We start from the raw sequence: 27,325 nt of genomic DNA, 5'->3' as shown, positions 1-27,325 counted from the left end.
TATAATTATAATACATGCATTTAATTTTTTTATTTTATAATCTCGAATAATGTTTAACGCTGAAGAAAATAATTAAAATTTATAATCATTATCATCAGCCCCTTCCCGTTTTATAATGATTACTTTATGATCGAAGTCTTTTATTAACATAACAAATTAACACAATATACCACCATATCTCAGTGACACAATTTATTACACTATAAAGTTTAAATTGTCACCTTACCCAACCTTCATGGGCATATTTGTAAATACTAAATACGTACATGTATATGATCAGTTTGCTAATCCAACTACCATAAATAACTGCTGAAAATCACCTGTGATCCCATCTGTATCTCAGGTGACCCCAAGGTCTATGTCACAGCTGCTTTTTGAAATAATGACTGAAAACTGATGTCTGGCACTAGACAGTCTGTCTAAACAATCTCTCACCCACTTGGCTTGGACAAAAGCAGACCTACACATGACCCAGTGAATCACCAAAACCAGTAAATCAGTCAGAAAAGCTTTTTTGCAAACACTTGAGGTCAATGCAGTTTGCAGGAGAACCATAAAAAACAGAGCAATCACCTTGAAAACCCCCCCTGTCCTTTTTTTCCAGCATGACTGATGTTTCTCTGTTCCCTAACAACTCTCAACTCGCGTCAATAGTGAAGATATGGAAGATGGTGTACAACAAAAACATTGCAGACATTGGGAATTAATGTGGCACAGTACTCACTGGTCCTGTCTGTCAGGTTTCTGAAGTATAAAAACGACCAAAATACTCTTTCTTTTACCAACAAGGAAGTACCTTAGACTGTCTTTGTACATTTTTAAACCCCTGGCCCTTCCCTCCTAGTAATTATGTGTGCTTCTCTATGAGGCAAGAAGGGGTGTGTCGAGAAGGAAAGAAGTTGATGGAGTTGCTGATCAACAACCTCAGGCTGATTTTCAGGCAAGATTTACTTGCCTGCGATCATAAGCCTTCTTCAAGGGACTTTTCTGCAATGCAGTTATTATTGTGTAATGGCCTGGATTCTGAGAGTAACACCATCTAGCAGCTCCTTTTAGAAAGTGAAGTGCAGTATTAACCCCAGTATTACAAAGCTGCCACTCTTGTGCCCTTGAGCAAAGCTCTAAACTCTTCTTAGCCTAACCAGCATATGCAGCTATGGTAAGAAGGTGGGGAAAGATGACGAGCCACATCTATTGCACAGGTTGGCAGATAAATACTCAGTCCCCTGAAGACTTTGGAACAAAGCTGCAGATGGCATCAGTGCTTCCTGGACACAACAATCCAAAGGTTTGTCCATTTGTTTTTGTTTAAACAGTTCTTCCTAGATGAAGGTTTCATTACATGCGTAGCGCAGAAGCTTATAATTAGTCACCAACAGATGATACAGCTCTAAAGAGTGGAGAGAGAATGAATAGTAAATAGCCCACAAAAAATGAAAGGCATAGTTCCTGCTGCACTGCATTTTGTGCAGTTGTAGCAATAACAGACAAAGACTGCATCTGTGTCTGACAGGGAATGCTGATCCACCCACTGGGAGAAATATCAGGTGTCTATATGGACATATGGGAATAATCACCCCCCTGCTCATGCTTTCTGCCTGTTTTGCTCCTTGTGAGCGTCATTGTGGAAAGAATAGGAAAGTGTAGGCCTCAGCTATTCAGGGCTTTGGTGCAAGTTCATATTTTCCTTCCTGCGTAACCATCCTGCTTTGCTCATGACTTTCCCAGCCGCATCCCCTCGTCTCTCCACTGCGCTTCATCAAAAGTGGCTTGGCTGAGAGCTACGAACCTGCTTACTTTAATGGCTCGGCACGTCCGTCTTAGATTTGGGGGGATTTTGCCTGCGGTTTCTGTTCCAGCAATAATGCAAATGTCTCCTGCATAGCTTTAACATGGCCTAATGCCAGAACAAGACTAATTAAACTGATCCAACCTGATTAAAAGGAGTTTATTTCCAGCCCTGCACAGGTTGTAAGAGGGGCAGGGGGAATTTAACCTGATGACTCTGTGTAATCTGGCCCAATGTCCAGCTCACCATTGCCCTGCTTCTTTCCTGTCTGCTTTTCTTAACTTCTCCTGCACACAGCAATCCCTGACCCAAAACCTATTTAAATATCTTTAATCTGTTTGAAAAAGAACGTGTTTTTTTTAATTTGTGAATAAAGCACTTTGATGCAAACCTGTTTTAGTGATTAATTTTCTATAGTGGGGAATTATTCTCTTTTTAGCCTCCACAATTCTGGTACATTTACCAATTAGCTGATCAGAAGAATTATAAAAGAAAGGGCCAAGGAGAAAAAACAGGTGAAAATAAATCCCAAACCAGACATTTTGCTCTTTTGTTTCAGTAGCGTGTACCCAATCTTTACAAAAAAACATCCACCTTTTTGCCCCTGTTCTCTTAAACATAACCAATTCACCTGTACCTGAGCACTCCTTACCTTTTTCACCCAAACACTATCAAGCTTAGCCACTTGAAAAAAAAACAAAAGGAGGTGAGAGAGGGTAAAGAAATGCAGACACAGTCAAAGCTCAGTGCAGGCCTCAGGCACCACAGCACACAGCTGTGAAAGCAGTCATTCATGTTATCATCCTTTAGATGTGCAGGGTTGTGCCAACGCACCAAGCTACAGCCACACTTGTTTATGTGCTTCAAGGGCGTTGTTAGTGACTCCCACTGTAGACAAAGTTCATGATGTGAAGCCCATCAGGTAAAGTCTTCATAATTTTAAACTCTACTGCCTGTCTCTGTATTTTCTTCCAATCTGCAAACTACTGCTTAACAAAAATAGACAAAAGTGTCAAATGATATAAAACAGGACAACCGGTTCAACACTAAACACAATACCTCTGATGAGCAAATACCAAACACATGACATAAATATCAGATAAATATAGCACCATTTTTAAATGGCTTCTCCAGGCAGAGGCTTTTCAATCTGTATTGTTTTCATCTTGAATATTTTTTGGATGTGCCCTGGGAATTTTTGCAAAGGCTTTCTGGGAACATGCAGTGAAAATGGGATGAAGAGAGAAGGGTAGAGGCCAAGAGGAAGAAAAAAAGGAGGTGCAGTGGTTCAGCTCCTTCATGATGCATATTTGGGATCTCTAAGCTTTCCTCTGAGTGCACATTTAAAGAAAGAGAGCAGTAAATTGTGAAAACCTCAATCAAGTCTTGTTAATGTTGGTAGCCTGATGAACAGTTCACTATTCATGTATATGAAAATAGATATTGCGGAAAAGAAAACATGTCACTGGTGATTCACGACTACTGGTTTAATTCAGATGGAAAATAATTGTTTTTTTTATCTTGGCAAGCAAGCTCTGGGTGCAAAACGCTGTGGAGCTTATCCTTGAGTTTAAATTATAGGCACTGCAAAGCAGAGTCTGTTTGAATGATGCAGGCGTCAATTCCCACACCACGATCATTTGCAACACAGCCACACACCACTAATAACTTCAGCTAGAAAGAAAAACACTACGACTAAAACTTAAAAGAATAAAAAAATTATTGGAGAAAACTAACAATTGGAGAAAATCAGAAGTCAGAAGATATAAAGAGGAACAAACAGGGAATATGAGATTTGAATAAAGAAATGAAAATAAAAAATATGAAAAGGTGCGATGACTGAGGGCATCAAAATATGAACAGATCGAATAGACTGGCTGTCTTTATGTGAGAGGCTAAAAATACAAGAAGAAAAACGTACCCTCACTCTGTGCACAGCTTTCTCACCGGTGTTGGCTTTCAGCACCTGGCAATTGCCTTACAAGGGCCCACTATAACACTTCTTTCATTTCCGGGAGATCTTTCTCTCCTTCATCAGCTCCTGACCAGTGCTCATTATGAATGTACAAACGTGTTAGAGGGTATGTTTTTAGTTGCATTCTTCTCCCTTTTACATATGGATGATTGTGATACTTCGAATTTTTCATTCCACTCTTATGAACTATATTAGCGATAGGAAACACATGATCCAATTTTGTAAATCAAGCTCGAAGCTAATTGACTTCCTGAAAAAGAAAAACAATCTGGGGTTTTCCTAGTTGGGTTTTTACCCTTTTAAGGTAAGTGAAGTTTTATTTAGAGGTTGCACTTCCACACTAATCAACAGGTGACAATATTTGGACCTGTGCCTTGCCAAGAGGCACACTGCATTCAGACAGAGTGAAGACTTCCGGAGCTTTATGTGCTACGTCTAAAACGGAAAGCGGACAGTAATCTAATCCAGGTCCTGTGATTGGCGGAGAAAAAATCAACAGGGTGTAAAAGCTATTAGAGAGTGAGAGAGCCAAGACTTTGAAATTCACAGTGACTCATGAAAATGTTCAGGCTGCTGCCACATTCATTTTCCTTGGCTTAACTTCACATTTCTTTGCAAAAACACCATCTGCAGAGGCAGTGTTTTGAATTGAGATTAAATAGGAGAAAAATATATTTTCATATTCAGCTGCACCTGGCTTTATCTGGTTTTGCAATAAAAAAAAAATCATATTTTACTGTGCATCCTTTCCAAGTCATTATCAAAGCTCCACAAAACACATCACTACTATATTATTTTTTTTCCAAATATTTGTCCAAAATTTGCCATGTGTTTGTTTTTTTCCCTTTTAGGGCTAGCAGCATAGCATTAGCAAACGATGAAACAGCTTTAATTGCTCAGTAAATATAAAATGCCAGGGTGGGATTAGAGCCTGTCATTATTTTGCCACCGCACTAATTGCTATGACTTCCCAGAGAAGTAACTGCCAGAGTGGCACGAGCTACAAGCACTGCCAGATGTGCAGAAGCAGGCAGCGGTCATTGGCCCACTGGATGCCTAATCCCATGGACACGATGCCTCATAGCTCTGGTGCTTTGATTTGAAGAGAAAGCTTTGCAAAAACTTTGTACAACATGGCTATAAAACAGAATTGTAAAATTAGCTACAGATTTAAGCAGCTTTTTAGCCAGCAGTGGTGTGCTGAGAAAAACATTTAAGAAATGATGTTCTCATCAATCAATAACTGCCTACTGGAAGCTAAGCCTGTTGGGCCTGAACACTTTCATCTGCCACTGAATTCTGGACTTTCTGACTAAAGGACTTCAGTAAGTCCAGCCCACCAGGGCTGTGTGCTCAGTCCCCTGCTGCTCACTCAATAAACCACAAATGCATAGCAATGCACAGCTTCAATCATATTCAGTTTGCAGATGACATGAACCTGCTGGGTCTTATCAGCAAAAATGTTGAGTGCAGACTGTTGACTTGGACACTGAGCAACCACTCTTTGCTGAACATCAATGGCTCCTCCATAAAGAGACTCAAGAGCAACAGATTCCTTAATTATCACCTGGCAAAGAACCTCACCTGGTCCTTAGAAGAGGTCCTTAGCAGCATCTCTCTACAAAAGCTAATGAATGCCCAGCTCGCACCACCCATCCTTACTCTCTCTACAGAGAGACAACGGAGAGCATCCTGAGCTGCTGCGTTACCGCCGAGTTTGGGAGTTTGCACCATTTAGGATCGGAAGACCATACAGTGAATAGTTAAGACAGCCGAGATAAGCTCATCAGGGTCTTTCTTCAACAATAAATACTGTTTATGTAATAATGACATGTTGGTTAGCATTTACAGTTTATAGAGGAATGTACAATTTTGCAAAAAAAGCAGAATGAATGTCTGCATGTGTGTGTGATACAGCCAAGAGTATTGTAATAATCTTGAAAGATGGAAGGAACTAAATGCACTTGCTCTATTAGTAGCAAAGAAAGAAAGAATTAAAGAAGTAAAAGAAAGAAAGAAAGAAAGAAAGAAAGTAGGAAAAAAGAAAGAAATAAGGTTCTCCTGTGCTTTTTGTCATTTACAGCCCTTTCACATCTGAAACAGTTAGTTGATTTCCATTCACCCATGATCACAAGAAATGAGCCTCCTCCTCCTTCCCCTCACACATTCCATTTACAGCCACCTTTTATTCACAAGAGGATCCAAGCGCTTGCCTTGTATTTGGATCCTTGTCACCAAGTATGCTGATAGTGTGGCAGCAAAAAATCTGAGTCGGATCTCTGATTTTATCAAAAAGCGTGATGCCAGATGTAGTTTTTAATGATGCTTGGAGATCAAACATTATATACTGAAATGCACTCAGAAAAGCTTGTGATAGTGTTTTGTCTTAGAAGTAGAGATTATTAAACTTCTACAAGAATTAACTACACAATTAAAAAAATCCACTTTCTGGCAATATTGCTAATAGTTTCAGACTTTTGTTGTACTATAATCTGTTTATATGAATGAATATCAGATGTTCCTGTGGTAATGCCTGAAAAGTTATCACTTTTGCAACCTCATATTTTTAGAAAATGAACAATTGATAGTTTTAACACACATTTTTAAATAGCAGTTATAATTTAAGCAGTTTTTTTTTATAATATAGATCCATGCCTTACTTGGTGAAGTGAAACCTTAATATTATATTGCGTACTGTTTATTTATTTTTTGTTTTTGTTCTTTTATATGAAAAGTACATGAAGTATCCAAGTATATTGTTATTATTTCTTTTGCTGAATCATGTTTAACTTTCCTTGAAATTCTGATTGCAAATGTTGGTGGCAGCTGTTTGCTTTCAACCCGGGAAGCCACATGTCCTTCTTAAGACTTTTTCCAGCACAAAGAGACAAATTACGTGCTGAGAAAAAAAGGGATTTTGCCAATTTGGCTGATTGTCCACATCTGATGTGAGTGGAAAATTTTGGTTAATTAGAATTTTTTTTTCCCCTCAATTATTTTCTTTAAATGGACACAAAAGAATTTACACTGTTTGTTTCCCTTATACACATTTGCCAATAACACTTCATATGCACACAATTTTAGTATAAACAGCAGAAAATAAAACCCATTTCAATTGACTCTTCTTGACCCCAGCTACAGAACCAGCTTTTTAACACTGACAAGGTAGAGCTGGTAGATAAAATATTACAGCTAAAAAAACAACTACATAGAATAATTAACATGAGAAAACATTACCTTAATTCAATGCTTATTTGCTGATTGCTTGAGTGAACAGGGTTCATACTTAGCATAATAGGATTTTTTTTCTCGGAAACATTTACCATTTCAGAGGCTGCATAACTAGGCAGCAGTGCGATCTATCAGCTCTTCTAATTGTTGGACAATGACCATTGCGCCCTTTGACCTGTACATCTGTGCAGAACATGAACCTTTATATGCATCCTCTGAAAAGACCTACATCCACTTATTCTCCTTGTCAGTGTGCGGAACACACACCTGCATTGTGGTAATGAATTGTAGACTCACAAGAAACATGTACCTGGCAAAAACACCTCATTCCTCATTGTATTGTTCGTCACTCACAACTCATAAGGGTTGTGCAGTCAGTGGTATATGGTGGTCCACGTGGTGACTGCAAGAGCAAGTTCAGGCCAACTTTATTCATGTTACCACCTGATTGGAATGATGACAGACAGAACAAGCTGCTCAATGGCCTGACTGTTTTAAGTTCAAAAATATGGCTGAGGATACATTAGAATGTGTTACTACTGAGCTGTTAAACCAGTGATAGCATGCTAGAAAAACATGTCAATAAACATGTGCTTAACTGAAATAGTACCTAAGTGAGGACATGTGGCTTCTGATGTCTGTTTCACTTCGAGGATTTTATAGTAAGGCGAATCTTCACTGTTATGCCCTGAAGTAAAATCCATCTACTTTAACACAATCCAGTAGAGAAAAGATATACATTGGGGTAAATATATATTTGAATGGAGAGATCTGTCATTTTCATCATAGCTACAACTCAACTATGAGAGACAGAATCTAGAATTCAAGAATTCTGTCTCTCACAGACCTGTTAGTTCGTCTTTAAGAAGCCCTCATATCCTCCACTCATTACCTGTATTAATTGCACCTGTTTGAACTCGTAACCTGTATAAAAGACACCTGTCCACACACTCAATCAATCAGACTCCAACCTCTCCACTATGGGCAAGACCAAAGAGTTGTCTAATGACACTAGGGACAAAAAGTGTAGACCTGCACAAGGCTGGGATAACAGGCACTAGGCAAACAGCTTAGTGAGAAGGCAACAACTGTTTGCTCAATTATTCGAAAATGGAAGAAATTCAAGATGACTGTCAATCTCCCCCGGACCGGGGCGCCTTGTGAAGTATCAATGATCCTGAGAAAGATGAGGGCCTAGAACTACACGGGAGGACCTGGTCAATGACCTAAAGAGAGAGCTGGGACGCCAGTCTTAACAGTTACCATTAGTAACACTACACCGTCATGGATTAAAATCCTGCAGCACGCGCAAGGTCCCCCTGCTCAAGCAAGCACATGTCCAGGTCCGTCTGAAGTTTGCCACAGACCATCTGGATGATCCAGATGAACTTATTTCAAAATAGAACTTTTTGGTATATACTCCACTTGCCGTGTTTGGAGGAAGAAGAAGGATGAGTACAATCCCAAAAACACCATCCCAAGCATGAAGCATGGGGGTGGAAACATTATGTTTTGGGGTGCTTTTCTGCAAAGGGGACAGGTCGACTGCACTGCAATGAGGGGAGGATGGATGGGGCCATGTATCTCGAGATTTTGGGCAACAACCCAAACAACCCTCCCCTTAATAAGAGCATTGAAGATAAATAGTGGCTGGGTCTTCCAGCAAGACAATGACCCCAAACACAAGGCCATGGCAAATAAGGAGTGGCTCCGTAAGAAGCATTTTAGGTGGCCTAGCCAGTCTCTATACCTGAACCCAATAGAAAATCTATGGAGGGAGCTGAAACTACGTGTTTCCCAGCTAAAGCCCTAAAACCTGAAAGATCTGGAAAAGACCTGTATGGAGGAGTTGGGCAAAATCCCTGCTGCAGTGTGTGCAAACCTGGTCAAGAACTATAGGAAACGTCTGACCTCTATAATTGTAAACAAAGGTTTCTGTACCAAATATTAAGTAATATTTTTCTATTGTATCAAATATATTTACTTATTTCTTTTTAGATTCTGTCTCTTACAGTTGAGAGTTTTTCCCTGCCACAGTCGCCACGGCTGCTCATCAGGGACAAATTCACACCATTCACCTTAACTGTTGTTTTGTGTAAAGCTGCTTTGAGACAATGTCTGTTGTGAAAAGCGCTATACAAATAAACCTGACTTGACTAGATGTACCTACGATGAAATTTACAGATCTCTCCATTCTTTATAAGTGAAAAAACTTGAAAAATCTGCAGTGTATCAAATACTTATTTGCCCCAATATAACTTCCCAGGTCATTTTTTATTTGTGAATTGGAATGGATTTCTGAAATGTCAGCACCCGGAAACAATAGCCTGAATGTAAGATTCGGGCATGGAGGAGATGGTGTTAAATCTATATTGATCTCAGATTGTAATCTAATTTATAAGTTGCTCAGGAGCTCCTGGTTCCACAGCTTTAACTGACTGTACCTGACTGTAGAAAGGTTATTACTCTATGAGACAAGGTCCATTGTGAAAAGTGCTATAGAAATATAGCTAAGTATATACTGTATATAGCTAATTTTTTATAAATATGTAGATTTGTAAAAATTCAACTGAAGATCCAGGAGATCCCTGGATATCAAACATTCCAAAAGACAGAGCTGTTTCTTTCCCTTTTAAGTTTTCTCATGCATGAATATTTGCTTTAGAAACAGCCAGGCACACACACATGCAAACACCTCTTACGCAAGTTGCACCATAACACCGCAAACTGCTTTTAAACCCAGACGGATGCTTCTCTGTGACCTGTATCGTGCATTTGGTTTTGAAAAGGAGCCTGATTATCTAAATAACACATGATTAAGATCAAGCCCAAACTATCTAAAGCACATCTCTGTGACCACTACACTTATGGTTTAAGTCAACAGTTTGGATTTTTGCTGTCAGCACTGAATCATAGGGGCTGTGTATGAACATAATCTAATCTTTGGAAAACTCAGAATTATTTCTAATCATCTGAGACCATACAGATTAGCAAATCAGTATAATTTACCTAAAGTCTCAGTGTCCTAGAAAAAACAATTGCTTAATCGTTCTGTAGATAGTTTAGAAGTCCTGAAGTTTTTTTTTTTTTACTTTGGTAGGATTTGCTTCCTTTGTTAAATTCATTCATTCATTCTTTTATTCAATTTTAATAATGTTTAAACTTGTTCATCTGTGAACTGGAGGCAGAAATACAACCATGATGTGATGGCAGTCCAATGGACTCCCTTTCGTAGTGCTCATATATTTATTTATGGTTCTCTCAGAGGGAGGAACTAAAACATATTTTAGGGTACTGGATTTAATGTTTTCCCCCTATGAGTATTGAAGCAACAATGAGACTACAGTGCAGCAAAAGGAGTAAAAAAAATATGGACTATTCTGTCTTATGGCTCAAATGTGCACCCTAAAAGCTTGTTTAGTTTGGCTCTTTGATTCTGTCTGGGACGTTCTTTTACTCCTTACCACATCACAGGCCAGAAGCTACAATATTCGGTTTCCACAAGTATTGAAGCTGTAATTGCTCCAGGTGTTGTGCATGTGCCTGCCATCAAATGAAGTGAAAAAATTTGTGCTATTAGGGCTGGAGGGCCACGAGTCTCTGACTATGAAACAACCCACACATGCGGGGTTATTTGTTAGTGCCATCTGGCACTCAATCTCATCCCTTACACACACACACACACACACACACGTGTGGACATCATTAAGAGCCTTTGCTATGTTTCCACACGGACAGCTAATGAGGTGATACCGGAGAAACTGCACCACTTCAAGTCATATATATATATATATCAAGTATATATATATATATATATATATATATATATATATATATATATATAATCATAGACATTTTACAGATTTGAATGATTTATTGTTTTTATCTGTACGATCAATAAAGACAGTAATTTAAGTTTGTGTCGCCATTATGAGGGAAAAACCCACAAAACACCACCCAGAGGGTAAATTGTGTAAAACATGGCGGATTTGGTGTTTAATTTGAGACTTGGCGCAGAAATAAAACAAAAGTTTACTGATGAAAAATATTTTTCGGTGGAGTTTATTTATTTATTTTATATCTAAGTAAAGAAGAAACGTCGTGAATAAGTGTATGTTTTGCTGGAGGTTGTTCGGTTGTTCGGCTGAAATCGGCACGCAGTGAAAAGAAAAAATAATATTTCACCAAATCAGTGGATTAAAACTAAAGTAATGAGCCATTTTGAAAATGTAAGAAGTACAAAGTACAGATATTTGTGTAAAAATGTAATGAGTAAAAGTAAAAAGTTGTCTGAAAAATAAATAGTGGAGTAAAGTACTTATACCAGAAAAATCTACTTTAGTACAGTAACAAAGTGTTTGTACTCCGTTACTTCCCACGTCTGAAAACAATTAATTCCTTTTTTTTTCTGGGTTTTTTTTTTTTTTATCTCAATCCACTATCATGTGTATTTCAGTATAAACCTATCTAAGGCACATCATATATTCATTAGCCTATGACAGCAAGAAACTGTTGGTTGTCAGGTGAACTGAATTTCCCACACATAAAACACAGATGGTCCATGATTTATTACTGTCATGCATAAGAAATCTGCAAGAACTTAAATCAAAATACATTTCAACACAACCATTTCCCTCCCATCTGATTCTGCTAATGGAAAAAATATATGTTCATTTCGGAAAAATGTATTTTTATACCACTTCCTAAAACTGTAATGGTAAAGGTGGAAAGGTGCAATAGGCAATTTGGTGTCCATGTTTCTTGCACCAAAACCTACATATCATGTGAATGGAAAACACATTAGTCTATTATCTGTTAGCAGGTCTAGTGCAGATTTACACACACATGACATACATTAACATCAGCAAAACATACTTTTCTGCAAATATCTATACATATATCTTTATCTTTTGCCTACCTAATAAAATATGACAAAAATTGCATTCCCTATTTATTTAGTTATAGATACATCGCACACAGACCAATTAATTTCAAGTATTTATTTCTTTTAATATTGATGATTTTAGCTCACATTTTAGAAAAACCCACCAATTTACTCTTAAAAAATCTGAATACTTCATAAGGCCAATCCAAAAAAACATTTAAGTGAATTGTTGGCCTTTTGGAAAGTATGTTCATTTATTGTATATGTACTCAATACTTGGTAGGGGCTCCTTTTGCTTTAATAACTGACTCAATTTGCCGTGGCATGGAGTTGATCAGTCTGTGGCTCTGCTGAGGTGGTGTAGAAGTCCACTTTTTGTGAATTGCCCCTAAATTCTTGAATGGGCTTCATTTCACCTTTTTCTACCATATTTTTCCTTTCATTCAACTCTCCATTAACATGCTCAGTAAACTGTCAGCTTCTTTAGCGGTGACCTTTTGTGTCTTACCCTTCATGTGCAGGGTGTCAATGATGATCTTCTGGACAAATGTCAAGTCAACAGTTTTCCCTCATGATTGTGTATCCTGAACCAGACTTAGACACCATTTAAAGGCTCAGGAAATCTTTGCAGGTGTTTGGATTTAATGAACTGATTAGAGTGTGATGCCACGAGTCTTCAATATTGAACTTTTTCACAATATAAAATTTTTTTGAAATACTGAATTTTGGGTTTCCATTAGCTGTAAGCCATAAATATCCAAAATAATAAGAAATAAACACTTAAAATATATCAGTCTGTGTTTGATGAATCTATATAATATACATATACATACCTGTCAGGCGCTAAGAACGTACTGGAAACCAAGTGAATTCAACGATGGCCTTTTAATGAGAAAACAAAAGGGCAAGGCAGAAAGCACGAAAAAAAAAGAGCACCCAACTAGGGTAAACTGAAACTAAGAGAATAACAGTGGCAGATTGAGAACAGATAACACACAGAATCTTGTAAGCCAAGCGAAACCAAACGGAGTAGTTTGGGCAGTCCTGAATGTTCGTAAGCCTAAGCTGTAGAACGGACGATGAGCATGTGGATAAACGGGGTCTTTATAGTGTGGTGACTGATTTGGGCCAGGTGTGGATGATTAGTAAGTTGGTGAGCTGCTTGGAGTGATTGGAGGGTTTGGCGAGGGTGTGGCTGGTGGATCCCTTACAATACCGTAATTTCCGGACTATAAGCTGCTACATTTTTCCCTCTCTTTAAACCCCGCGGCTTAAACAACGAAGTGGCTAATTTATGGATTTTTCCTGGGTTTTCCCGGTTTACAAGCTTCATGCCAAAAAACCTGAACCCCATAACACTAGACCAATGAAATTGCCAAACGGGTTCAGGTGAACCAATAAAACTCTTTATATTAAATCGCTCTTCCACTGAATCAGGCCGCACCACATCATAAATATTGATGCGGATACTCTGACATTTGACCTGTGTTCTGAGCTTCACCGGTGGTGATTTTTAAATGCACGACGATGCCAAAAGGAAAAACTCCTGAGAGAAACTGTTGTGAAAGGAAGGAGGAAGACAGTGAACAATGACTTTCTTGGTAGGCTACTGTTTAGATACAAGCCGTGTAACAGACACTGTCTTTCGTTAAAGCCTGTGTAAAGCCTGTGTAAAGTTCATTAGTTTCAGTGTAGAAACCTGTGGCTTATAGACAAGTGCGGCGTATTTATGTTCAAAATAAAAATCTTTGTAAAATTCAGTGTGTGCGGCTTATATATGGGTGCGCTTAATAGTCCGGAAATTACGGTACATTATATATATATTTTTTTCCTTTATTAACAAGCAATTCTAAATAAGAGAGAGAAAATAAGACGGGTCTCTTAAAATTAACAAGTAATTTGTTTCCTTTATAGAAAAATTTAAATTTTTTAGCTAAAATTGCAAAAAAAGGATATCTGTGAAAACCAAACCTATTCGGCGCATTTAATTAAAATGTACATACAAATATATACATAAACATATCATAAATATATATAAGTTTCTGATTATAAAAAAAAATAAAAGTAAACACACTGTATGGTGTATTTTTTATGTTTTAGTTTGAAATTATCCCAAACTTTGGAAACTTTTTGTCTCTTTCTTTGGTCTGAATCCTATGGAAGCCCTTTTCTGCCACACAAAAAAAAGTTTGCCTAATTCCAACTTTTTTACTCACAATTCTGACTTCATTCCTCATGCTGCTGATTGGCTGATTGGGAGGAAAAAAACTCGCAATTGCGGGAAAGAAGGTCAGAATTGTAAAAAAAAAAAAAATCTCTAAAATAGTAAACCTCCATATGAATTCTGCAGCGTCTTCTGTGTTCCCTGTCCAGAGCACTGCAGAGTTAAGTGGGTGAGTCAGAAATCATGGTCCATAGAAAACGCAGTTAAAAGGACCAAACTAATTTTTAAATTCTAATTTCTTGAGTTAGTGTATATATATATATATATATATATATATATATATATATATATATATATATATATATATATATATATATATATATATATTTTTTTTCCCCTTTTTTTATCCTAAGGAGAATTTGCTATTTTAGTTATGTTTATTACAAGGTTTAAAAATTAATTATTAGTAGTAATAATATAAGTTTATTCATATTAATTTGACCCATAGGGTGTGCAAACATTTGCAATCAATTGCAACAGCATTTTTGACAGGATTTTGTGTTGTGGATTTATTTTATGTGCATGTTGTAAAAGGCTATTTATATATTACTACTAGGGATGCACCGAAATAAAAATTCTTGGCCGAAACCGAAAACCAAAAAAGGAGGAAAGCAAGGCCGAAAACCAAAAAAAACGAAACACCGAAAGAAATTATGGCAATTATTATTAGCATTGCATTTATGTCTATGACTGTGTACTAACCTTACTAAAATCAAGGCATTTTAATTGCATAAAATGATATTAAAGTTTCAAAGAATTAATCAATTACAAATTATTAAAATATTTATTTATAGCACATTGCAGCAATGCACAGGATAAAATAAATTAAAATTCTAACTTAAATGTTTAACTTAAATGCACTCATGTGTACATTAAATAATAATGTGAAGGCCCTCTGGCCTGCTGAAAGGTTGTACAATTAAATATGTTCTTTCATAAAAACAAAGTTCATTTAGAACAAGTGCAACTGCTTAAAGATACAATACAACACTATCACTGGAAAACTTCCTGCCTTAAAAAAAATGTCCGCCACAGACCGAGTGCGCATGCTCGGAGAGGTTTTGCTTTTCTGTGCTGCGTTCCTCTCATATTCAGCATGGCGATCGGGATGTTTGGATTTCAGGTGATAAATTAAACCCGACGTGAAGAAAGTCTTTGCAGACAAAATTTCGGCATTACATGTTTTGCAAATCGCTATCCGTGGGTCTTTCTCAGAAATACTGAAACACGTCCACACCGCAGACATGTTGCTTTAAACATGCACGTGCAGGCAGCGGTTTCTGTTTCCGTCATCACAACAAACTGTTTCGGCCGTGTTTTTTCGGTGATCAAAGTCTTTCGGCCGAAAACCTAAAATGCACTTTTGGGCCATTTTCGGGCGAAGATTTTCGGTGGCCGAATATTCGGTGCATCCCTAATTACTACTGTATTACCTTTATCCTGTCCTGTTTTATTTTAACTGTGGCACTGTGGAATAACCCTGCACTGTTTTATACACACACTTACACCACAGTGCTCCTTAATTCTTTAATCTGATCAGGAAATGTTGACTCATTTTCTATAAATGCAACTCTAAAGCAACGTTGGCTATAATTCAAAAAAGTTTATAGTAATCCACTCGTCCTAATATGTTGTCATTTCTATATAGAAACAGCACATTATGTCATTTAGCAGCCAGCACTGGAATGTATCACTGTCAAATTTATAATTTTTATATGGTGATGCTTTCTGTAATGACTTGCATATTAAAAGTTTATTGACAAAGTCAGTGGTGTCTGTGCTTTGCAGCAGAATATTTTCAGACAAAGTAGAGTACAGGGAAAAATGATTACCGGTACTATGTCTTCAGGAAAGAGAACTTTAGGATGCTGAAGGATAATCAAACACTTCAGGAAATGTTATCAAAAAAGGAATAAATTCCAGCTTTGTAAAAAATACCTCCTCTCCGGCTGAGAGTGTATGCAGTATACAGTATACAGTATGTCACGTGTTATCTGTTGCATGGTGCAGCAGGTGATATTACTGCCTGACACATTCAGGGGTCCTGTTTCAGTTTATTGTATATGTGGAGGATATGTGTTCTCCCTGTGTTCTCAGTCCAGAAATGTGCAATTAGGTAGATCTGCTATGCTAGATTACCTGTAGGTGTGAACAGGTGTGTGAACATGTGTATATGGTGCCCTGCAATGGACTGGAGTCCTATCCAGTGGTCCTATCTGTGTTGTACCTAGTGTTTTATTCGAATAAGCTTCAGCTTCTCTGTGACTCTGATCAGAATAAAAGTTGATAACATATATAAATAAATGAATGATATACTGTATGCTGCATGTCAAGTATATAGGAAAAATCTGATTCTGATAAATAGCCCAAGCACATGTGTGCTGCTGCAGAATCGGCTACCTCATTTATTTTGTCATGAAAGGCAAAAGAGATGAGCAATCCTATCTCAGCAGGGATTTGATATGTAGGGATTAAATTGATTCATAAGTCTGGGTTTATAAAGCACAACAGAACCTTGCAGATGTGTCGGGTTCACAGGAAGTGCAGCAGGCAGGTCGAGCTTAATCCAGTGTGGGATTAACTAAGACTGCATCCATTTCCCTCCTCCACTTCATTTTCTAGGACGTGCTTCTTTCACTCCTGAATTGCATTTGCACTCATTTATAATGTTAATAGCAGTGATTCATGGAGGAACCATCATTTGTTCAGAGGCTGTTGTTTACATAAGTGCGGGTGGGATGAGATAAAACATTTCAGGCTTTTCTACGTTAAAAAATTTGGTAGCTGGCCTTTACAAAAAGGTTTTCAGACAGCAGTCTGACATTAAATGTATTATCCACTTAATAAACTTCCCAGGTCATTGTGTGTTTATGCGGAGCTGTCTGGGTTATCATGCTTTGTGATGCTTTTCTAGCAGAGTGTGTGTGTCACCCACCACCTGCTCAGGCTCTGCCGAGAGGCTATAAGACGACTGGACATTTTACTGCTGAAATGTTTATAATTATGAAGAGCAATGGCCCTCTGAATGCGTTTGATGCTCTTAACCTTCATGAATTCTAAGGCAACTGGCAAACAGAGCTACAAAATGGTTGCCATGGCGATGTTTAAGGGCTTTACAACAGGAGATATTAAAGTAACAGCAGATACAAACTGTATAGTGAAAGAGATTAATAAAGCTAACATCCTGTTTGCAATCCTTGACATGGGTTTAAAACTTTGTGCGGGCTTTATGTGAAGCTTTACAGATGTGATATTACTTATTTCACAGCATTGGCATTCCACAACAGCAAGTTAATGCCAAACATTCCTTGAGTGTAAACAGCATTTATTGTTTATGGATTTATATGGAATCAGCAAAGCCAATGGTTTTTAAAAAAGTTGACTTTTTAGCAGATTTGTGCTTCGCATCAGGTCCAAGGACCATCAGGGGGTCTGTGAAGCAAAGCCAGGTGTCTCAGCTGTTTCTAAAATGTTTCCAACTGTTCACTTAAATTAGATGGATGTGATTTGATCCTCCATAACTGAAAGGTTGACCTATATATAATGCTAAATTAAACCTAATGACAATAATGAATGTCATATGTGACAGAAACAATCATTAATAAAAACCCATATTTCTAATAATGCCTCAATGTCCGAAATGCTCCTGGACTGCCTTAAGCAATAACTTATACAACAATAAGTTATATAACAAGGACATCTGCAGTATACAGACTGGTGTGTGATGCTGGCTTGCATGCTTTTGAGAAGTGATCAATGCTTTTCTATATAATAGATATGTTAATTAAAAACAGAACATACAAAGAGATAATGAAAATTCTGGTTTATTCTCCAACCACTGAAACCACTTTCAGTCTCAAGTTGCTGGGGTGTACAGAATATTTTCAAAACAGAGGGCTGAAGCAGAGTCTAAAAGCTGCACTGTGTTTTTTCTCTACCTATGTGAATGTGTGGTGCTCTGTAATTCACTGCCAGCTTGTCTACAGCAGATTCCTGAATATTTACCCTGAATAGAGATGTCATTATCTAGATATACCAGTTACTCATGATGAATAAATGGACAGAATTAAATGTGTGGTTTATACAAATCTGTCAGATATGATGATACACTCAAGAAAAGATAAATATATTTTACACAGGCAAACAGAATCTCAACTGAAAACGGAAACTACAGAGAACATGGAATCCAAAAGGAGACAGAAACTAAACTAGACACCGAATCTGAACTGGAGACGGAAACTAAACTGGGGACGGAAACTAAACTAGACACAGAATCTCAACTGGAGACGGAAACTAAACTAGACACAGAATTTTAACTGGAGACGCAAACTAAACTGGAGACGTGAACTAAATTAGACACAAAATCTCAATTGGAGATGTAGACTAAACTGAAGATGGAAACTAAACTAGACACAGAATCTGAACTGGAGACGGAAACTAAACTTAAGACGGAAACTAAACTAGACAGAATCTAAACTGGAGACGTAGACTAAACTGAAGATGGAAACTAAACTAGACATAGAATCTGAACTGGAGACGGAAACTAAACTGGAGACGTGAACTAAATTAGACACAAAATCTCAACTGGAGACGTAAACTAAACTGAAGATGAAAACTAAACTGGAGACCAAAACTAAACTGAAGATGAAAACTAAACTGGAGACCAAAACTAAACTGAAGATGGAAACTATACTGGAGACGGAAACTAAACTGGACACAGAATCTCAAATGGAGACAGAAACAACTGGAGACAGGGCATCAGAATCTAAACTGGACATGGAATCTAAATTGGAGACAGGGAGATGGAATCTAAACTGAAAATGGAATCTAAACTAGAGAAAGGGAGACGGAATAACTGGACACAGAATTTAAACTGGACAGAGAAATTACTAAAAGCTGCAAATAAATCTGACAGACTTTGCAGAATTATAAACACAGATTCTTTCCAGTGCACTATACAGCAGTGCCAATCAAAAAGTCACAGTCCAAAGTCAAAAGTCAACAGTTTTCTCCTTTTTAGACTCTGTGTGTGCATGTGTGTGTCTCCAAAAACCCCTGCAGCCGCTCTGTCTGTTCTGAATGTTTTTCATTCAGCCCTGCCCATTTTTTCCTGCTTCACATTCATTCCAGGGGCTCTCTAATTTCACCAAAAGCAGCAGCAGCCGACGATGAAATCGAGAAATCTGGCTCTCTGCGTCCAAAAAAATATTCCCTTTCCTGTCTTCCTTTGTGCCAGGGACCACATCTCTCCATCACTGCAGCCAGCACCAGCCCAAAACTATGAGGAGTATTTTCAGCTCTGTAATTTGAAACACACATACACGCACACGCACACACGCACACACGCACACACGCACACACATATACATCGAGGGAAAAAAGGCACATATGTCCTTTTTGGCCAATGTGCACCACACCCAAACTGCTACTTCCTTCCAATACAGTGATAATTTCAGCTAAAAGATGAGATGATCTGCATGGACTGGTGCTCTGAATGCGGAGAAGAGGGCAGGAGTAACTGCAATAGTTAATGTGGTGGAATAAACTGTCTCAAAAGTAATGACTGTATCAAGGTCATAAGGTTAAGCAGGAAATAACAGGAGCACGCTGAGTATAAAGCCATCCCAAACACTAAACCAATGTCCACATAAAAGCAAAAGGAATAATTTACAGTGCCACACTCTCCAAACACACACACACACACACACACACACATAAGAACAGTGTACAAGCAAACTAAATAAAACCAGTTGAATGCACGCTGATTAGAGCTTCAGCTTTCACTTATCCACCCAAATTACCCAGCTTCTCCTCATTCCCGTAAATACACTGCACACACAACTGCAGTTCCTCTTTATTTTTTTTCCTACCTGCCGATGCTAACTTATAAATCAAACACATATATATATATATATATATATATATATATATATATATATATATATATATATATAATCCCAGGAAATACAGAGCTGACAGTGACAAATCATGTTTTTTCTTTTATTCAACACTACAATGAGATGATGATGACAACACTCGTAGTGAGTCTGTTCTTATGTTTACACTGTGTGCCATTACATGTACGCACTAATTATACAGCTAAAAATATCAGATTTGGCCAAAAATTCTATTATTTTACTGGAAAATAAATAAGAAATATATCATAATAAATCAGATTTCTTTGAAAATGCATGATGTTTACATCTTAAACATTTCCACCAACATTTCAGAAGCATTTCTGAACTTACCTGAATTTAGGGTAGACCTCATGTACTCATGGTGAATAATCAATTACTTCATTTATCATTTTAATTCAAATATCCATTTGGTACACTCACAAAATCAGCATTTGCCACAGTGTCAAGAAAATACAAACCACCACTGGCCAGAAGTCTGAGGCTGTACCACTGTCCTATCATGAATATGTCTAAATGTGTCCTATCATGAATATACTTTTAGCATGAACCTCTTAAGCTGTAAAATTATGCTGTTTTAGTGCATGTGTCAGAGGAAGCACTTACATTTTGCCCTAACCACTGAGCCACCACTGCCTATGTCAGGGAGAACTAGGAGGTGAAGAATTTATAAAATGTGAAAGATAAAAAGGCAGATGGTGAATTTTCAGCAAATAAACGTTCATTCTGGCCAGTACTTTTGCCAACAAACCCATGATAAGTTCAAAGAGTAACATAAGAGACTTCACACCCTCGACACTAAGGAAGGAGAAAAGAATTAATACCGAATGGCCAGGCAGAGGGACCGACCTGGGGAGGATGTGCTGCAAGTCAGAGTAATAAAGGATGGAGATGGAAATGTGTTGACTAGTGAGGAGAGTGTGTTGAGAAGATGAAGGGAGTATTTCGAGCAGCTGATGAACGAGGAAAATGAGAGAGAGAAGGTTAGATGGTGTAGAGATGTTGAAGCAGGAAGTGGATAGGATTAGTAAGGAGGAAGTAAGAGCAGCGATTAAGAGGATGAAGAGTGGAAAGTCGGTTGGACCAGATGACATACCGGTAGAAGCATGGAGATGTTTAGGAGAGATGGCAGTGGAGTTTTTAACAAGATTGTTCAACAGGATTTTGGAATGTGAGAAGATGCCTGACGAATAGAGGAGTGTGCTGGTACTGATCTTTAAGCATAAAGGAGATGTGCAGACCTGCAGTAACTTTATGGGAATAAAGTTGATCAGTTACAACATGAAGTTATGGGAAAGAGTAGTAGAAGCCAGGCTGAGAGAAGAGGTGACCATATGTGAGCAAAAGTTTGGTTTCATGCCGAGGAAGAGCACCACAGATGCCCTATTTGCTTTGAGAATGTTGATGGAGAAGTATAGAGACGGTCAGAAGGAGTTGCATTGTGTGTGTGTGGATTTAGAGAAAACGTACGACAGTGTGCTGAGAGAGGAGTTGTGGTACTGTATGAGAAAGTCAGGTGTGTCAGAGAAGTATGTGAGGGTGGTACATGTATGAGGACAGTGTGACAGCAGTGAAGTGTGCAGTAGGAACGACAGACTGGTTCAATGTGGAATTTGGACTGCATCAAGGTTCAGCTCTGAGCCCTTTCCTGTTTGCAGGGGCTATGGACAGGTTGACAGACGAGGTCAGACAGTAGTCTCCATGGCATATGATGTTTGCGGACGATATTATGATTTGTGGTGAGAGTAGGGAGCTGGTTAAGAAGAGCCTGGAGAGGTGGAGGTATGCGCTGGAGAGAAGCTTCAGTTAGTCCAGAATGCAGCAGCAAGGGTCCTCACTAGATCTAGTAAAATACGACCACATCACCCCTGTTTTAATTAGTCTACACTGGCTCCCAATCAAATCTCGCATTGATTATAAAATATTACTACTGACGTATAAAGCACTTAACGGTCTCGCACCGCAGTATCTGAGTGAACTTCTGTACCAGTATGATCCTCCACGCCTACTTAGATCAAAAGGTGCTGGCTATCTGTTGGTTCCTCAAATAATGAAGACTACAGCAGGGGGCAGATCTTTCTCTTATAAAGCCCCACAGTTATGGAACAGCCTTCCAATCAGTGTTTGGGACTCGGACACAGTCTCAGTGTTCAAGTCAAGGTTGAAAACTTATTTATTTAGTCAAGCCTTTTATCAGTAGATTTTTTCTTAGGTAAAGGCACAGATCCGGAGGGAGCATGGATATAGAGTGTTTGGTGAACTGGTATATTTGTATGCTGTCGTCCCCTCACATTCACACGTTCACTCAGGTTTGTTGACGGTGGTGTGATGGGTCGTCTCTTATCCCAGAGATCCCTCATGTCTGTGTTACCTTCTGGTTCTCCCTTTTAGTTATGCTGCCATAGCGAGTCTTGCCGGAGGATGGGTTCCCTCTTGAGTCTGGTTCCTCTCAAGGTTTCTTCCTTATGCCATCTCAGGGAGTTTTTCCTTGCCACAGTTGCTCATCAGGGACAAACATACTTACAAAGAAAATATTTACATTTAATCACCACATTATCTGTGTAAAGCTGCTTTGAGACAATGTTCATTGTTAAAAGCGCTATACAAATAAAAATGAATTGAATTGAATTGAAGGGGAATGAAAGTCAGTAGGAGTAAGACAGAGTACATGTGTGTGAATGAGAGGAAGGGCAGTGGAGTGGTGCAGTTGCAGGGTAAAGAGGTGAAGAAGGTGGAGGAGTATAGGTACCTGGTACCTACATGCAGGTGGTTGGGTTGAAAGAGGCAGATGTAGAGGACAGGGGGGTTTGGAGATAGATGATCAGCTGTGGGGACCCCTAATGGGAAAACCCGAAAGAAAAAGAAGTACGTTATGGTCATGGAGCCTACTAATAATCAGGCCCATTACAACCTTTCTAATAAAGCTCAGATATAGCATTCAAACAAGGTGCTTATATTGGACATTTTTAGTGTAAAAACAATGCGTTTTCCTGCAGAAACCCTCATATAAGAGATTTTACATCACTTGGAAACATTATTAAACATCTTATCCAGCAGTCCGTATTGCGTTACATATAAACAGAGGTGCAATGAGATTTTTGTGCAGGGGTGATGAAATGTTCACCATCAGTATGCGCTTCTTAATGGGAAATAAATTCTGAAAAAATTAATGGATAAAATAAATTAAAATGAGGTTGTTATGCAGTAGCACATCCCCAGTCCAATCTTTTGACTGAAAAGGAACAGGCCATCTGTGCTGTATATATATATATATATATATATATATATATATATATATATATATATATATATATACACACCAAAGCTTCAAGCCTCCATGGGTGGAGGCATTAGAATCCTAGTGCTTCAACTGGCTGTGAATAGCTAACTTAAATGCACTCAAGAAACTGTGGTGTTAAAGATAGTGGTAAGAACAGCAGGACCAGAGATGAGAGGAATTGGAGATGCTGAGTCAGAAACTTTTTTTCCTGCCAAAGCTTATTTTGTACAGAAGCATGATGCACAAGTTCTCCCTCTGTCTCTGGAATGCACAGCGCCTCCACAACACATGCAGGCAGGCCAGAGTTTAGTGTGCTAATTTTCACAAAGAGCAGTCCCACATGGTGTCTAACAAAACAGCACACACTCTGTAGCCATCTGACTTCAAAAATGGCCACTGCAATGCAAAAACCATGAGCTGGGAAAAGTTATAAAAAAAAGCTACTGGTTCTGATTTCAAACAACAGCAAATATGACAGAAAAATTGAACCTTTTTGATATGAATGTGTGGTAAATAATAACAAGCCGGCAGAAAAATTTGGAATTAGAGACATCAAGTCTGTTTAAAAAGGTCAGCAGCAAAGCACTTCTGAAAACACACATGCATTGTGTTGGTCTGATGTGTGCGTGTGTGTGTTTTTGAATAGTTTTAACTGACTGCAAAAAACCCCACACACATCCAGGTATTTACTCAAAGAGAAGAAGGCTAATGTTTAATCCTCTGTGGCCTACTATTGTTTTTGGTAAGTTTTTCTTTACCTAGTGAAAACTAAAAACGAGGCCCACACACCTCATCTGAACTGTGGGAATGTTCAATTTCCCCATTCCTGCTACATTATCAGAGTTGATTTACTCAGGCAGACACAAGCAGCAATTGACAACTTTTCTCGCCGACAAAACAAGTAGCTTGGCAGGTTCATGGTCATGCCGTGGGATTACTAGTGCACAGGGAAATTTTAAGGATTTTACCAACACATACAAGACCAATATGTTTCTGGGCTGTTTGTATGTTATTTATAGTGGCCTAGTGACAAATATGTCCAGTAGGTTTGCAGTCACCAGCATTCATACAAAAGAAAGAACACCAAAGCTTGCCTTTTGACTTTGATCCAGTTCGCAAACACAATGTGAGACATTTTCCTAGAAAAGGATAACTATAACCAAGTCTTCCCCTAAATGGGAATTTATTAGTAGAGGATAGTGTTCCTGTACTTGAATAAAATACTCTGCACATCAGACCTTTATAGGAAGAAAGTTTTCTATTGCTACAGAAACACAGTGAGAAAACCATCACTCCAAACACTCTCACCAGAAGTGTGGGTTACACTTGTGGTCATGCCACAGCTTCTCTTTTTACAAAATGCATGTATTCAGTTCAAAGTTGTAAGGAACGGCATGTTTTCCAAAAATGTACTAGAGTTAAAAGTAACCCCCCCCCCAAAAAATACAGATATTAAATACAAAAATGTACTCCAAATACTTCAATACTATCCAAGTTATTTACTAAGTTATTTATTTAACACTGACTACTCTAAGAATACAAAACATAGGACTGGGAAGCATACTCAGAATACTGAACTTGAACTCTTATCAGGATATGTACTGTGGATGATGGGCTCTGTGGGCTCACAAATGGTGAGGCAGTTCTTTCATCTTTTGTCCTTCAACATTGGGTTCAGTGCCATTGTTCTCTGCAGTTTGAGCTAATCATGCAGATTGTGTATGGTGTGGGAGATTGTGGGAGTGGCTCTACAACACAGATTTAAAGTTTTTGGAAAACTTAACAATTCTATTTGCGTGTGTGTGTGTGTGTGTGTGTGTGTGTGTGTGTGTGTGTGTGTGTGTGTGTGTGTGGGTTTGCCCTGAATATCAACTCATTTACATTTATGGCATTTGGGAGACACTGTTGCACTTAGCAGAGCGACTTGCAATTAGCTCATTTATACAACTAAGCAGTTGAGGATTAGTGCCTTACTAGGGGCTCAGGAGTGGCAGCATGGTGGTGCTGGGATTTGAACTTTACTACTTTCTGATCAGAAGTCCAACATCTTGGCCACTGAACATGGTGCGATTGTAGAAGTTTTGTGTGTACAGAGTGCATGATGAGTCTAGATGCTTTCTTGGAAATTATCTGATGAGGCCAAATCTGTTTTACAGTTGATATTAGCGTTCATTTATCAATCTTTTTTCCAGTTAGAGAAAGATTGTCCATTAGGGACTGGGTGACCTTTAAAGCACACATTTGGGACAATACTCAAGAGTTTTTAAAGCTTTTGCAGCAGCTCAGAATTCCATACCTTCTGTAATTGTGTTAAATCTGCACCCTGTATGCTTCCTGCTGTTCATCCAGTTTGCTTTGATTGGCCTCAAACATTTGGGTTGCAGACCACTGCTGAGTCTATTTTGACGGGCTTTTGATGGAATAGTCATAGAACCCCAGAATACTGTAAGTAATGGTACATCACAATGCCCTATACACCTTATGGCATACACAAATGACCAAGACACAAGCCTGTACAAACAAATATCTAGAACTGCAATTCAGTTGTATATTGAGAGCTGATAATGAAGGCAGACAGACACACACAGATATATTTCACACCTCCAAGATATACCCAAAACCTTTTCCACTCTGTTTCTAACATTTGCACTGCTCTGATTTGACAATGAAATACAACAGTGGGAGCATTTAGAGGAGAATGCACACCAATACAAATCAGTGCAATAACCACACACTGCATACAGTTTAGACAGGAACAATTTGAAAACAACTGGACTGATAATCAAGTGACAGTTTAGTGAAATAAGTGAAGCACAGTACCTGGACCGCTGTCAGCTGTGCTCTCGGATCAAAAATGCGCAGTTTTTTGTCCTGGGGGGAAAAAAAAGAGAAGACAGATAAAGGCAGGTATACAGTGCAGACACCAGAGTGCTGGTGAGAATCACAACAGCATAATGCATAATATAAATGAACAAATATGAGGACTAGTGCAAGTGGTAAAGTGAGGTGAGATTTAGCCATACATTGTACATGCACTGCCACTTGGGAAACAACTAAAAATGTTTTGAAAATATCACACTAGATGCCTGATTCAAAAGAATCATAATTTTATTTTTGTCCTGTTCAATATTTTCTTATATTATCCTGTAGCATGGAGGTCATGCCAACTGTCTTTTGTGAAAACACAAACTGTTCAGGTTGCTGGTCAGGTTGCATGCCTTTGGAAAGTGTGTGTTTTTTTTTGTTCTGGGTTGACCTTGGAGTATAGGAAGTTTAATGGCTAAAACAGAACAAATCGCTCCTATTATATGTTTCAACATTGCTTATAATTATAATCATTCTGTAGTGTGGTCCACATTAATAGCCAAAATTCTTTTAAGTTGCTTTTTTAGAGCTGTAAATATAATTCATGTGTTTAAACCAGCAGATCAGTGACCACTGGCTGACCCCTCACATGCAAAGTTAATGAGGAGAACTGATCAGAAAAGACGTATCGAATGATTGAGGAGAAACGAGCAATAATAGAAACAGGATGTGACCAGTGCACCCATGTCTACTAGTCACTGAAACAATGCCCTAATCAAAGCCAGACACACACACACACACACACACACACACACACACACACACACACACACATACATCATTTTAACTAACGGGCTCAGAATCAAAAGCTGTTGGATTCCCATTCATATTTTACAATACAAAAAGAAATACACCAATGTCTACAGATATATCATAATTATCATAGTTATTTTCCACTAGAATTTGCATTTTTTCAACACACCAAAAATAACAGAACAATGTATGTATGTAGTCAAGTCAAATTAAATAAAATTTTATTTAATCTCACAAAACAAATCCCTGTATTTCTTTTATGAATATGTTTTGAGATAATAATGCCCAATTTAACTGTCACATAAATGCAGCTTGATGGTAGAAACAGAGCAGGGGTCAGTCAAAAGAGGCAAGAAACTAATGAAAGAGAAAAGCCAGATGCTTGGCAGTTATTTAGCCTGAGTTTGG

General features: G+C 38.3%; 1 protein-coding gene across 2 annotated transcripts in view; it reads right to left on the bottom strand.

The window, feature by feature from the left end:
• Positions 1 to 27,325, bottom strand: part of coro7 (coronin 7) — a 133,476-nt gene that overhangs the window by 78,080 nt on the left and 28,071 nt on the right. For both annotated transcript variants that reach the window (XM_046865617.1, XM_046865614.1), the window contains exon 7: positions 26,120 to 26,170. In XM_046865617.1, the coding sequence (XP_046721573.1) occupies positions 26,120 to 26,170 (51 nt within the window). The remainder of the gene's footprint in view (positions 1 to 26,119; positions 26,171 to 27,325) is intronic.

Source organism: Silurus meridionalis, chromosome 14 (assembly GCF_014805685.1).
Source record: "Silurus meridionalis isolate SWU-2019-XX chromosome 14, ASM1480568v1, whole genome shotgun sequence".
Lineage (NCBI taxonomy): Eukaryota > Metazoa > Chordata > Actinopteri > Siluriformes > Siluridae > Silurus > Silurus meridionalis.
This window is presented reverse-complemented; position numbering and strand designations above follow the sequence as displayed.